This window comes from Cyanistes caeruleus, chromosome 1 (assembly GCF_971803275.1).
Source record: "Cyanistes caeruleus chromosome 1, bCyaCae1.hap1.1, whole genome shotgun sequence".
Classification (NCBI taxonomy): Eukaryota; Metazoa; Chordata; class Aves; order Passeriformes; family Paridae; genus Cyanistes; species Cyanistes caeruleus.
Genome location: NC_141701.1, coordinates 110,359,376 through 110,374,840, shown reverse-complemented (window position 1 = coordinate 110,374,840; position 15,465 = coordinate 110,359,376). Strand labels below are relative to the sequence as shown.

At 37.5% G+C, this 15,465-nt stretch overlaps 1 protein-coding gene across 1 annotated transcript in view; it reads right to left on the bottom strand.

Annotated features, from left to right (window-relative positions):
- ZNRF2 (zinc and ring finger 2) overlaps positions 1-15,465 on the bottom strand; it is a 57,534-nt gene that overhangs the window by 25,078 nt on the left and 16,991 nt on the right. Inside the window, exon 2 of the mRNA XM_086850079.1 lies at positions 2,211-2,306. Coding sequence (XP_086706205.1) covers positions 2,211-2,306 — 96 coding nt within the window. The remainder of the gene's footprint in view (positions 1-2,210; positions 2,307-15,465) is intronic.

The window sequence follows — 15,465 nt, the reverse complement described above, 5'->3', positions numbered from 1 at the left end:
TTAAATAGCCAGTGATAGGCTATAATTTAAGCTTTAGTCTGTGACTCCAGGAACTAACCAACTGGAGCCACAAGGATCAATGCACACTTCTCTGAAGTGTTTATGAAAATGAGACCATACTTCTAAATATCTCTCTCAAACCAGCCTACCTAACTTAATAGTTTCCTTATTTCACACTTACATAACCATTTCCTAGAACCAGTTTCTGAGGCTCACTCCACAGCAAAAACACTCCTAAACTGAGAGGCAACATGCCACTGTTAACTCATACTGCATTGCCTACAACCGCTTTTGTCATGCTGCAGGTTATCCTGAGTGGCTTCGGCTGCCACTCACAGGTTTTACTTCTGTTCATTTGTTGACTTAAAAAACTGCAAAGGTAACAAGACAGCCCAGAGGAGCTCCAACCAGCAGTATGTAAGCTGAAACAATGCAAGAAGGAAAAAGGAGTCTGAATATGGCACCACTGTGATTCAAACAATCAATCACGAATGGTACTGAGATGTTACATTATCTAATCGCCGTATCTTCCAACAAAAGTTAGTCACCTGAGTGCACTCATATGTACATGCAGGAAGCAGCAGGGGAAAAGGATTTCAATCTGTCAAATTTCTGCACACCCCATCAGATGAATTAGTACCAGAGCTTGTTCTTTGCCAGTCTACCTCCTCCTGCTCCACCCTAACTGATCCCAAGTGCATTTTCCTGCCCTGGCTGGGGCAACTAGCATGCTTCTCTCCAATGTCCAGCATCTCTCAGTACACAACTTATCTTGGAAAATACTCAGACCTGAATTTAAAAAGGAAAAATAGAGGAAAAAAAAGCCCCCTCTGTTAGATGAAGTCAAACTTCGCAAGTATATTCGTGGTAACACCAGGGGGAAAAAAAAATATTTACTTTTCCTAAGTACTGTGCTTTCAAATGGATTTCACAACTCTAAGCATATGATTTCAAATTACTTTTGCAATTAAGGGACAGTAGTATTGGATAGCATTATGCTATCCAAAGAATAAGATATGGCCCAACCATTCTTCAAGACTTGTTTCAATACAATGGTCCAGTGTAAAATACCCTAACAGAAAGGTGCCTGGAGGGTCAAAGAGCCCATGATACTGCAGGTTATTTATGTGGGAAATAACTTACGTTGGAACGGACCTCTGGTGGTCTTCTGGTTCAGCCCCTCACTCAAAGCATGACCAAGTTAGACTAAACTGCTCAAGGATTGAGGCTGCACAACCTCTTCAAGTGCCTTGACCCTCCTCATTATGTGACATTTCTACTTAACACTGAATCAAGATTTTTTTCCTGATATAACTTATGAGCACCAACTTTCAGCTTCTTGCTGTTCACCTCCAAAAAAAGTCCAGCTCCCTCTCCTCTCTACAATTTCTAACTGCATTCTGTTCTGACATCTGATGACTGGTGGGCAATAACCTCATTGAAGATGTACTATAAGATTTTCTGCCAAAGCAGGCACTAAAATTTCAATAAGATTTTCTAATTCCTGGTTTCCTCAAGTCCTTTTGTGCGCTCACCTTAGAACCAAGTGTCAGCCTAAGCCACGGTGATAGAAAGATTTGATGTCAGTGGCAAAAGTCCTGTTTGCCTGGCATTAAAGCTTGCCTAGAAGAGAGCTTAGTAGGAGGGGAAGAAACAGTGCTACTAACAGGTGATTCATTTGATATTGACCAGTTTGATTAAAATAACATATAACCAGTCTTTATGAAGTATCACATATGGAATCAACTGAAGAAGTAGTTTTTTGGTTCCTTCCAGAAAGTGTAGTTTTCTTGAATAATGTGCAAATGCACAGCATGTCAAGTAACAGTCCTTAATAAAGTCCCCAGGAGACTCAATTGAGCCACCTCACTACTTGATGTCATTAGATGAAAGGATGTGTACACTACACATATCTCAACTGGACAACAAACACACACTGACCAGTGGTCGAAAAATGGAATAAACACATTCAAATAAGAATAATTTTGTATTTGCAAAACACAGCGGAAATTATATTGGCATGCAGTATATAAAGACCAAGTTCTTAGACATTAATTTGAAAAAAAATAAACTACAAGCAAAAAACTCCAAAACCATAATTTCTGAGGCCACCAAACTAGCTACCAGAATTACTATTAGAATTACTAAAGGATTACTATCACACCAATGCTTAAAATGAATAAATAATTATCAGCTTACTTCTTTCTTACCATTGTAGGTTATCCTTGGTTTTGTCAAACACATCACAAGATGTAAATCCATTTCGTCAGAAGATACAAATTTTGAACATACAGGGCACTTGAATCCTATGGAAAATAAAAATATGTAAGTGTGAGCATACTCAACCATGTAGCAAATATATATGGTCATATATATAAGCCATCATATAAGCCAAAAAGATATTCTGCACACATAAAAAGAAGGAAAAAAGAAATCCTGGAGGTTTTCAATTTTTGACCTGACATTTCTTACATAGATCCCCTTGATTTCAAAAGATCTCAAAATGGAACCATTCTTTCTGGAAATCGTCCTGCTGGCAACTGCAAACATTGTCAGCGCCTCTGGGACACAAACTTTCTCAACAACTTAAGAACAGTTTAGGGCAGGGACAAGAGGATCGTATGACTCTACTAAACCAGAAATTACCCATGTATAGAGGACATAGCCCTTAATATTTGAACTTGGGCAAGAATCCTGAATTAATGTGTTCATTTTTACTGGGAATTGCACTGAAACTTTAACCAAGGATCTTGGTTTTACATCTTGTCGTACAAGCTGCAGCATCTTTTATCAGTCTGGGACACTGGGAAAATATTAACTCAGGGGTGTTGCCTCACCTACTGAATCACTAATACTTCCTGTAGCACTGAATTTGTTTGACTGCTCTCATCCTAGCCAAGCATGACCTTGTTTAGCTTTTGAGGTCATTGCCTCAGGCAACATGGGGTAAAGAATAATTAAGACAGTCTGGATTGTGATGCAACTGCATTAACAGTCTATGGCAAAAGTGCCTTAATACCTTAGTTTATGTCTGCCAAAGACAGCAGTCTTCCAGTTAAAGGACAAGATCAGCTGGACAATTTTTACAGTCCACAGAACAGCCTGATTGATTTTGATCTGCTGAATAATTAACACACAAGTGAGAGACAAGAAAACCACCAACAGGGATCTCGATGCATAACTGTTGATAAGGAGTACACCTACAGGCAGATTGTCCAATAGGACAACATTCAGCAAAAATATCTGATCTACGTCCACTCTCAGCACAAAGACACTTTTTCTCTGATGGCATGAAGAGAAATGATGCAGGCCTGTATAAAAGATCACTGCACCTTCCACCAGCATGCCCATCCGAGCCTGATCCCACATGTTTTGTTTGATGCCTCTTGCTTTTGTACTTCTAACCTTGGGAGTCCACAAGAAACTGAGTCAGCCAAGGATGACAAGCAACTCGATGCTCTACTTTCAAATAACTGATGCCTGAGAATTTTCATCTTTACTGTTAATTATTATCCAGATGTAGACAAAGCAACTAACCTGAAGCATTAGCACTTGATACAAATACTGCACTTCCTTTATCAAGAAAATGATTTATTTCTTACGGGCAGCTCATAGGAAGCAAGCCAAAGAGGACAGCCAGTAACAACCATAAGGAACTTGGGGCAGCAGCTGAACATGTGCTGGAAACCACTTCCTGAGATAAAGCACGGTTCTACTTCTTCCAGTTTTTTAGTCATATCTATTTCTTCTTTGTGTCAATCTTGTGCTTCAGTTTAAATATTGCTCTTCTCTCCTTAATATTATTCCTCCTCCCCCAAACCCACATTTTTACAAACAACAGATCAATAAGCATAGCACAATCAAACATGTCTTTTGGAAAAAACTAGTTGAAAGCATTCATTTACTTGTTGAAAGCTTTCATCAGTGACCTTTCAGCCACTGTGTAGCCTCCTGCATGAGCAGGCTACACCTCAGCATGACTAAAATCGAAAGGAGTATCTCAGTCCTCCAAACACCCAAACCCACACATTACTGTTCTGAGTTTCTTCAAAAATTGACCCAGGGTAAATTTTCTCTCAATCTTTAACACCCTACTGCTGCTGATTAGAAGGTTTTGACTAAACTTAAGACCCATGCATTATTCTCATTTACATGCTTCTATAAGGTATAATTGACAACAGAGTTTGATGTGAAAACCCCTCTAACTTCCTCGTATGCTTCAGACTGAGTCCTGCTGTGAAAGAAGGGGGTGTTTACATTACAGCAAGTTAACTTTTATGTTCATGGCTGGTTGAGCACTGAGACAGTCATTAACAAGTTCCCTCTGCTTTCTGGACAGAACTCTTCTAGCTTATTCCCTAGAGTCATGAGCACATGTAATTGGGAATGACAGGGGGCAGGGACAACCACCACCAGGTCCTTAGAACCACTGTTAAAGTTAACAGTTTTAAGAAGGCACGTATCCCAGGAATTCTTGGAGGAAATATTTTAATCCAAATAAAATACTGGTGAAAGCTTGAATGAATAATAATAATTTAATAATAATAATACTGTTTTTACTTAAAACCATGCTTGAAGGTAGCTGTGAAAAATCTTTGGGTTATCCACCTAGAGTATTCAGATGAATATGCTTTTACTGCAATGCACCTGCCCTTAAACCTAGTAAATAATCTGTGTTCCAGCAATATAGTAAGTACTTTAACAATACATTTTTCTGTGGCTTGTCTTGTGTTGGGGGGATGTGAAGGTAATGGTTAAACAACTACAAACATCCTCCTGACACAGCAAGTCTGGGATACCTGACTACTGTAGCTCTACTCAGTGTGCAGAATGGAAGAATCCAAAGAACAGAGAGAAGATAACACACTTAACTAAGTTTTAAGGAACAACTTAGCTGACAGAAGTAAAAGGTGTATTTGTGGAAAATCTATTTTTCCAGTGACAACAATCAGCTGTGATTGTTGATTGTTTCTGCTGATAATAGCAGAAAAAGAGCCTTGCTGAAACATTTTTTAAACACAAGTGAAATCCATTTCTCATTCCTTCACAATGTGCTGCTGCAATCTAGCTCCTGGATTTAGCCATCCTCCCCAAGAGATGCATAGTGTGAGTTTTTTGTGAAGGAAATTACCATTTCCAACACCTTTTAGTAACCCCAAAAAACAATTATTTTGACTATAGACAAAATATTTACTTTATTCTAACTGTATTTGAAAAATATAAATAAGCAAACAATCTACACTGTCCACAAGCCAGTTGAATGTCCTTAAGAAAGCTCATATTTTCCTACCTTTCCTCAAATCAGACAGCAATAGTTTCATGACCCAGTTTACAATTAAGTACTGGGTAAGAACAAAGACTCTATTGTACCCCTGCCCAGCAGGCTAACAACATTTATAGCCTATGTTTGTTTTTACCATCTTCTCAAGGAACAATTTCAATAACTTGAAGAAAGTTTCACATGGCTTTAACAATCAGCAACAGGTCAGAAATAACTTGCTCTGTGTGATTTGTTTTACTGAGTTCTGTAGCTAATTCACAGACATTTGGACAAAAAAGTGGAAGCAGTTATCAGATGAGGTAGCATCCCATGAAATGTCTTCCAAAAACCTATGAAACTCAATCAACTACTTTCTCACTCTCTTTACAAGGAGAGCACAACAGACAATATGCAGTTCCAGGTAAAAATCCAGCTTTTAGGAAGGTGTTGATTTCACAGCATCTCTTATTTTTGTCCCAGATGACAACTATCACCTTTGTATTAGCCTTGTCACTGTCTGCACATCACTGCAAAGTTGTCCCTCCTTCTCCCATAGCAGAGAACTCAGCCTGTGACACACCCTAAATCAGCAGAAGGACCACCTCACCCCACTCCCTACATACAGAAGTACAGCACTAGAGCTGAGCACCAAAACTGAGCAAACACACACCTCTAGCTGACTTTCACAACTGAATCCTTAGGAGGGCAGGGAGCCAAATTCATACAAGCTCCCACCATCTAGTTTCACAACCCTGACTACAATACTGAAAGCAACACATTACTTAAAACCAAAATCCTGGGAAAAAAAATTACAATTACAAGAAATGGAGACAGAACAGAAAGTTGCAGTACAGCTACTAGAAAATCCCAAGGTGACACAGAAAATCTGAAATAGCTGAACCTACTTAAGTGTCAAGACTTATATCAGAGGTGAATTCTGTCTCTCACTCTCTCTTGAAGAGAGTTTCACTTTCTTTAAGCTCTGTCATCTTTTGCAAATGAACCTCCAGTTAGCCGAGAAATCCAATCTTCTCTCACATCCATCTACCAGACTCACAATTTTCATCTCTGGCAGACTTGGGAACTACCCACAGGGACAGGTTGATGGGTGGCCACTCATTCCATCAGCAGCAATTTCAACCTCTTAGTGATACCTTACTGTGTTTGCCTTGCTTTGCAAACATCAGACTGCTTAACTTGCACTTCAGTGCACAGCAAACATAAAACATCCAATGAAAAATAAACTCCCGGACTGCTAAGATTTTTACAAAATCACGCTGGCACTTATTCTGGAGTATCTGCTTTGTGGTGCAAAAAACAAGAACTGCTAAGAACTTCCAGACACAACAGTGCAAAGTGTCACTTAAAGAAACAAGTTAGACTTGCATAGAAGAGTGGATGATCCTTTCAGTCAATATTAAACAGCTGTAGCAATAAGTAAGCACAAATAAAACCTGCACCAACACAGAAGACTGAATCAGCCTGATCAGAGTAACTTTTCAGCAGAAAACATCAACTGGAATACTGCCAAAGCTAAACTAAAAGTAGAATGGGAGCAGCTGCTCTTTTAAAGCATGCAGCAAATTACTATTTTAAGTCTTTGTATCCTTGTGTTTTCAAACAAGATAGATAAATCCACCTTGTTTTGCATTTAAAGAAGTCATAAGAGCAATCCTTGCATCACACACTTTTTCTAAGGTGTATTTGAGAATAAGAAGCCTGACAAATGTTACTTACATATTCACACATGTTCTGTGGTACTTAGAAAAAGAAGTACAGAGAACCTGGAAACACACCATCCAGTAAATCTGATGCTATGAGGGTGGTATGCAAAATGACTATCACACTATCGCCTGCATAATGATGCTAAAAAGGAAACAATACAAGACAAAAAAAAGAGTTGGTTACTTCTTATGTGCTCAGTAGACATGGAAAAGAGTCAGTAACTCTGCTCAGTATAAAACACATGTAGACACCAGGAAGTGCATCCTTTATCTTTTTCCCCAGTCTGAAAAAAAAGCAGGTTACTCTAATCTTTCCTCACATGCCCTGATGCCTAAACCTTTCCTTGTTCTTGTTGTCCTCTGGCGTCTCTCCAATCTTAACCAGGGTGCATTGCCAAGAACTGAGCAGAGCTTTCAGGCTAAGCCTTCACAAGTCCTAAACAGAAATTAATACCTACCTATTACATTGTTCCACTACACTAGGTGTTAGTGTATATATAGATCTATCTATACACAGTGATATCTCTTTTATAGGTGTATATATAAGCAGGTACTTTTTAAACAAACCAACAGGTGACTGGCTCATTCCTCCCACGTCTCAAAACAATCCCTAAATCTTCAGAAGAACTGTTGCTAGCCAAGTCCATTTTTAGTGTTATATTTCTGCTCACATTTATTAACTCTTATCTGTCTTTTTTTAATCCATTATTAGCACTCTTAACTTGTAAAAAAATTATGAATGCAAATTTTGCCCTCCATATAAGTTTTTCCCTCCATGCTTATAAGTTCAGCATTTTATTTAGTTTTTTTCAAGTGCCCAGCCTCCCAAAAAGAAGTCAACAGAAAACAGACCTAAAGCAGACTTCTGTGATATTTGACTTGAACAGTTTTCCTAAAGCAGCTGTAGGATTTTTTTTCCCCAACTACTTCAGCATCCACCTACTTTTTCACCTAGACCAAATTCTCTAAGCTGGCTCATAAGAATATACATCAAAATAGCATAAATATTTTACATTCAAAGCATAATGCCTCTGTTTCTTCTACTTCTTCCTTTTCTGTTCAACTGTGTACAGACTATGAAGTGAAACTTTAAGAACAGCACAAAAATAAATGGAAATAATTCAGCTTCTCGATGAAGTAACAGTCCTGGTCAAGATAAAATTCAATTACTCCCTTCCTCTGTAAACTAATTGGTAAAACTTGAAGTTTTTTTTTAAAAAAAAAAAAAGAAAGAAGAAACTGTCCAGTAAAGACCACATGGTCCATCAGAATTATATGGTCACAGAATTCTCTCTTCTCCTCAGACAGCTGAAATGGAAAAATAGAACGAGTAATTCTGTAAGCTCAAAACCACGAAGCTTTGTACATGAAAGCATATTGCTTTAACACAGCTAACATCTTGCCTGGCAAGTTCACCCTAACCATCAAAGAGACTATGAAAATTATTTCACACTAAATTCAAGAACAAAGAACTAACATTTTTAAAAGTCTTTAAGTTAGAAAGCAAAAGAAAAAAGAGCATTACCAATTCCCAGGGAACCTTCTACAGGATAATTTCTAAGTGCTGTAGCGGGCAATACAAACGGCTACTCAGAGAAAGTCTGCCATTATGGACATAAGTTTTTTGTTAAGGAAAAAAAGTCTCAGTGAAAAATCACATCTAGTTCTCTACCTTTCATCCTTCCTTCTGCTGACAATTGTCTAAGCCAGGTGAACATAGCACCAACTGGAAAGACTTCCGGAGATGAAAAGAAATAAAGAAAGACTCCCCTTGCTTTGGGAAAGAATATGAAATCAAACAGAAATAAGGAACACAATACAAACATTCTAAGCTCTGTCTTTTCTAGGAAACTGATCCAGAGTAAGAACAAATAAGCACTTACTGATTTCAGGTTCATAATCTAATGGGGTTTTCTTCCCCACTTCTGTGCCTTAACACTGAAGTACACAAACCTGTGAATTCCCTTGAGGGAAACAAGGGATTTTCTCTTGTATTTCCCGATTTAAATGTCCCACAGAACTCAGTGGGAAAGGAGGATATATAAAGCGGGGGATAAAAACAAGCCTGAACCATTTTAGTAAGGAGTTTACCAAACAATTAGAAAAGAGATGTTTGGATAATACGTCATCTCCTAAGCAAACAGTTACGAAAGACAGAATCTTAATACATAACTTCTTCAGCTCCCTTCATCTTGGTAAGTGGGAATGTTAGCTCTTCAGTAAAAATCACTGAAAAATAATGCAGTACAGAATGAAGAAGAGATATTGAACAAAACATTCTCTGACTCATAAACAAAGTCTTTATCAACTACAAAACTTCAGGTATCTAATATCAATGTAAAAGCATCATGCGATGAGGACTATAATGGACAGCTGCACAGTTTTAGAAACTGAATGAACACAACCATTAAGAGTGAGAAAAAAAAGCCCAATTTTAATGTACCTTGCAAACTAAAGAATGAAAATACAGGCAGGAAAGACCTGTGGAAAGATTGATATTAACTATAAACAGAAAAGTAAGAACAGCTGTTATTAGAGGAACAGCCTTTTAAGAGTGACATTTCAGATCAGTGCAAGCACCCAACAAAGGGAGAAGGAAAGACCTTTTTAGCTCCACCTGTTTTGCCGGTCAGTGTTACCCTCCCACCAATCCCATCATCCATAGGGGTCTGTAGTCAAGCTAAAAGAGAGATTGCTCAAGTCTCTGTCATCCAAAGTCCTAGAGTACATGCACTTTCAGACTGACAAGCACATAAACAAGAACAGTTTTTTCAAGTGACTTGTTAGCCATTAATTCACTCTTTAACTTACTACTTCATTACCTGCATTTCAGACATGTCATACCCTTCCCATCACAGATCCATACCATGAGTTTCTCAATGGATCTGAAGTAACTGAAGACTGACAAGTGTGAATATAAACTTTGGTTGGGAGCAAGCCTTGGTTTTCATATAAAAAAGTCTCCACCCACACCCTAAACCCAGAAGATTTTAGCTTTTGGCTTACGATGCTTGAGAAGCACATTTTCAACTAGCAACCAAAAACTCCACTTAACAATGAGACTTTGCCCAGAAGAATATCTTTCACTTCCATTGTATTTTCCCAAGAGAGGGGACAGTAGAGAACCCATGAAAACACACTTCTCTTTTTTGTGTAGGTGTGATGACTCCCTTCCAAAATCTGACTCAATGAGAAGAAAGGAAAGACACTTCTCTCTCATGTCTCTCCATCATCAGATCTTTGGCAAGCAGAGATAAGAGCAAAGTTCCCCTCCAGCCTCACCAGCAGGGCAACATAAGGGATATCACCATTTCAGAGGCTTATGTACACAAGTGGGGCCACTTGCCACTCGGGTGAAACCTTCTGGAGCTGAGCTGTTGTCTGAATATGAAGTTCAGCCAGGGTGGACACATTTTTGAGCTGAACTGACCACCTGCTTCAGAAAGCAAGTGGCCAGAAAGCACAGTCAATAGTTCAGGGCACAAACATATTTTATTTACACTCAGCAGGCAAGATCAACCTGTCTGACTAGCTCAGTTATGATGACAAATAACTCACTGCAGGCCAGCTTGGAACTCTGAAAACTTTTAAGCAAATGAAATGCCTGAAAATTCTTTCTTCAGCGATACCACATTTTTCCATTGCTTTTTTCTTCTTAACTCACCTACCACATTACAAAGAGGAAGAATTCTCTCTCATTCCCAGTCTCTCCTGAATCTATACCTTTGTTTTTTACTTTCTTCTTGAATTTTTTTATTCCCTCAAATTTTCTCTTAGTGCCTGGAGCAACATTTTTCTCAAGCACTTGAAAAAGGTCTTTCCACTCATCATTTCACAATACAAGTGGAGGAAGACAGACAGTACAACTGTATTCTGTTGTCAGAAGAAGGCACTTCTTGAGCAATTGAGTAATTTGGCAAGACAACTACAAATTTTTAAGTGCAGGGAACCAGTTTGTCTACACACCCCTGCCCTACTTCACACTGTCAATAAAGTCACTACTTTCAAAAACATGCCAGGGTTAAAGAAAATTTTCCATTAGAAATCACATCATCAAAAAGAGAGTGTAGGAAGAGCTGCTCCAAGATCAGAAGAATCAAGTCCTACTTTTTCAAAATGCACAGGCTTAAGTATCTTGAAAACTTGTACTGTACAGCACAACAAATCTGATCAAAATTACACGAAGCACGATAACAAGAGAGGGGAGGGTGGCTATACCATGCTGAGAATATATTCAATGATAGCTAAAAGGGAAGAGGTATGATGTGAAAATGGCTGAATAACGGTTGACAAAGATGGCTAAACGGAATATTTGAAACAGAGCATCTTGTTGGACGCAGAGAAGTCTTCTGAGCAAACTGGCCAAAATGCATACAAGGTCTTACGGAAAAAAAGAAATGGGAGAGACAAAGTAAACACTGCACTTGAAACGCAGCAGACAGGAACAAAGGAGCAAGCTCCAGGAGAAGGCAGCATCTTAGAAGACAGCACAGATAATGATGCTGCTTGAAAGCATGCAGAAGACAAAGTCTCTTGGAGAATCTGAGAACTATTACTCTACTACACAAACAAGGCGATAATGGAGACCTCAGAAAGCACAGCATTTACAGACAATTTGTCTGTTGTCTACAAAGTTTTTACCAAAGTAAGTGAGGATAAAAAAAAAAAAAAAAAAGAGGTCCTCACTAAGGCAAAACTTTGTAAAGTCTGATTTAGTTGAAATACTTACCAATAACCTACTTGTTCCTGCAGAAATAGAGGTAGCAGTGACAAAAAAAAAAGGGGAAAACCAATCAATGACAAAAAAAGTCAGAGTACAAAATAAAAAGATTACATCTGGGAAGAATATATGTAAGTAAAATGTTAAATTATTATGTGGGATGTTTACATATTCATTCTAAACAGAATAATGATTCATTTTTTGACAGCAACATTAAATTACATACCAAAAGTACTTATTATTACTCTTATTACTCAGTATAACAGGAAAATTTTACCTATTACAGTTTCAAGAAAGTCAAGAACAAAAGTTTCAAAGCATACTTGTTTGCTTGTGCTTTTCATCTCTTTTTTCATCACACATACAATAATTCTTATTACTTAAGCACAACAGCAGATATTCCTGTATTATTATAGTCTGTATTTTCCCCCTTTATCCCTCCAAAAAAGCAGTCCTCCATAGATGACAATTTATCAATTCACCAGGGAAGTATCTAACCAATGCACTCATTTACTTTCATTCACTTGAAACTGGTGAGAGTTGAGTAAGTAAGGCTGGTTGGTTGGTTGGTTGGTTATTAGAATTTTCTAGGGGGAGGCTGTTTGGGGGTTTTGGGATGGCTTTTTGTGGGTTTTGTTTGTTTGGCCTGATTTTTTTCCAGAAGAGGACGAGTATGGGTTATGAAGAAGAAGAGAACTTATTAGAAAAGTCTGGATTAAAAGTATCACTCATTGTCAGAACAAAGGAATTTTCTATAAGGATTAATTCTTTATTTTAAAGTATGGACATTCTCTATGTGTTTATCACAAAGCAGCCTTTTGTTTTTAAATGGAAAATTCAGCTAAGAAAATGGCTATTCTTCCAACTTGGAGAATATTTACCTTAATGCATGGACTATTGGCCAAACTAGGGTGTTGGATCGTAAGAAGCCAGACATTTAAGATAATTAAAGAGAACATTACAAAATATAGAGACATCCAAGGGCTGGTTACAAGATGTGTTAATTTCAAAAGTGTACACTGGATCAAGACCATTAAATTCCTCAGTATTAACATAATTTAAGTGTTTAATATGAGTAATATACAATTTTTTGGGAAAATGTGTTGCTGAAGCTTCAATAACAAACATCTATGTAATGCAAACACTAGTTTTGCAAAAGTTCCTGTGTCTAAGACAGAACCTTTTAAGAGCATTTGGGAATGTACCATTTTGAAAAAAGCATCAAAAATGTCTAATAAGAGGAACAGTAAAGAAGATGCTTAATTAGTTCAGAAAAAGACAGAACTAAGGCAAAAAAGATATACCCCCCCCCCAAATATTTATTTGCAGTAAAAAGTGAAGAAAAGCTATTGAGTTACATGCTTTAAACATATCAGTGAGAGATCTGTCTATATTCAATCTTTCACCTCTATTAAGAGAGTACACGGCACACATAACATATTCTGCAAAAATAAGAGCATCCATAAATCCCAAACCAAACAAACTTTCAAATGTTATGTTACACCACTGCTACCACAGCAACTAAGGCAGAAATGTAATTCTTGCTTTTCACAGCTAAGACATCACCATTTTAATGAACTGTTCTTATTTTCTGTATCACTCATATTTTAAATATCCCTTGTAAGAAATGCTACTGAGTATTTCGTAATTTCTATGCTGCTTACAACTGCTGCATTGGTTTATCAGTCAAACTGTTGAGAAATGTGATTAGTTAGCTATTTTAAACATCTGTGTGTAGAAGAGAAATATCTTGTTTACATTAACAGATCATGCTAATAAGATGCACATATGCATGCGTACACACAGAGAGCATAGACTCTAAATAAATTTTAACAGGGACCTACAATTGGAAAAAAATAGATTGAATGATAGTTTGACTTTTCAGCATTTTGGAAAAATGACAGGGTAACTAAAATGCTTTTACTTATCTAACTACACCTTTCACATAGGGGGTAATATGTTTTCACTGCTTTATTCATCCATAAGGCTACTGAAGGTAAGAGAACCTACACCTACTTTTTTTCTTCACTGTTCAAAGAAAATCATGACCTGTCCTTCAATATATATATATAATCAATAGTCATCAAAAAGAAGGAGTCTGGAGTTTTTAAACTGTCTTAGTTTGAAAACAGAGTGTGAAACTGCAACATGCTAATGAATTATACTTTAATAAGGTTGTTGAGGTTTGTGGGTTTTGTTTTGTTGTGTTTTTTACAAGCAACTAAAGAGAAATCATAGTTAGTATGCCTGTTTCAGGAATGCCCTTATTAGATCAAAATCACAGCATGCCAAGTGGTAAAAATATGTTTGTCCACATCTATGCATTAGTCCCTCCTTCAAAGAGCTTACACTCCATAATAGACAAGAACAAGCAATGGTTACAATGGGAGCAATGTCTCCATTATATACATGAGAAAGGCAGTAAGAAAGTACGCCTACCTTACACAGAAAATCAAGCCAGCCTCCTAAGTCTCTGGCTGTACCTCATATAAAAATGCCTATTTGCCCACAATGACACTGAGACAAGGGTCACAGAAAAAGTAAATCAGTGACACAAACTTGCTCTGCCTTTCTATGTAGCACTGCCTTCTTAACCACCACTTCACCTAATGAGTTAGCAAAGCTCTACCACAGGTCCCTAAATCCAGTGACTGTGTAGTTTAAACATAAATAATAAAATGCTCATTGAAAAAAAATTCATGTTTTAAAATAATTAAAAGGCTCTTCAGAACAGCTCTTGATGGCAGCATAAAAAATGCCAGAGTTTGAGCCTGCACTCCTCCCAACTTATTTACATGTTCATCTCTTCAACTTCCTTCTCTGCTGTATTAGTCAATTTGGAGACTGACTCAAAACAGCAGCTAGAGGGAAAAGACCAATAAGGTGAATCCAAATAAATGACATGATATAAAAAAATCCAAACAAACAGTTAAAAAAAACCCATGCTAAAAGACTGTGGACTTGCAGAACAAGAAACAAGCTAATGAAAGATGTGTCCTAAGTGTGTACTGTATACATACTTCACCAGCAAACAACTTACTTATAGAAAAAAAAATTTCCATGATACACATTAAATAACGCAACACCTGGGATTTCATTCTCTTCAGAGAGGCACTCAAAAATTACTTTTTAATGCCCCTCACACATCTAAAGCCCTGAGGTAGACAGACTACTTTGGACAACTACTATTACCCCAATATCAAAATAATTAGAGCCACAGATTTGTATGTTTCCCCATAGCAGCCTTTCATTCTAGGTTGAAATTTGTAGTGTTCTGAAATAGTCTGTGAAGGAAACAGGTCTCAGAAGGCACTTTTACTTAAGTTAACCATGGCCCAAGCAGGAAGGATTTCATACTGCTAAGTGTTCAGGCACTGAATTGTCACACTGTTAATTCTAACACTTAACATAATTTATAGGCATTTTTCTTTTTCAAATTAAATCTTCTCCTTTATCTAAGAGGAACATTAGTATCTCAAAAATACTTCTGTTTCAGTCGACAGGAGATGTACTTTTCAATGTCTTATGAAATAAAAATCCCCATGATCGTCTTGAAGTACAAATTTCTCACACTTAAATTTTTACAGGTTTTCTAAAAGGCTTTCTTATTCTGGATTTTAGGAGAGGTCAAAGGAGCTGTTTCCCACATGGACACAAGTTTAAATCCACTCCTTTCATTGTGGGAGAAGCCCTCAGAAGGCAACTAAGTCCACTGCACACAGGTGAGCGTAAGAGCAACTGTAATAAATTTCACAGTACAG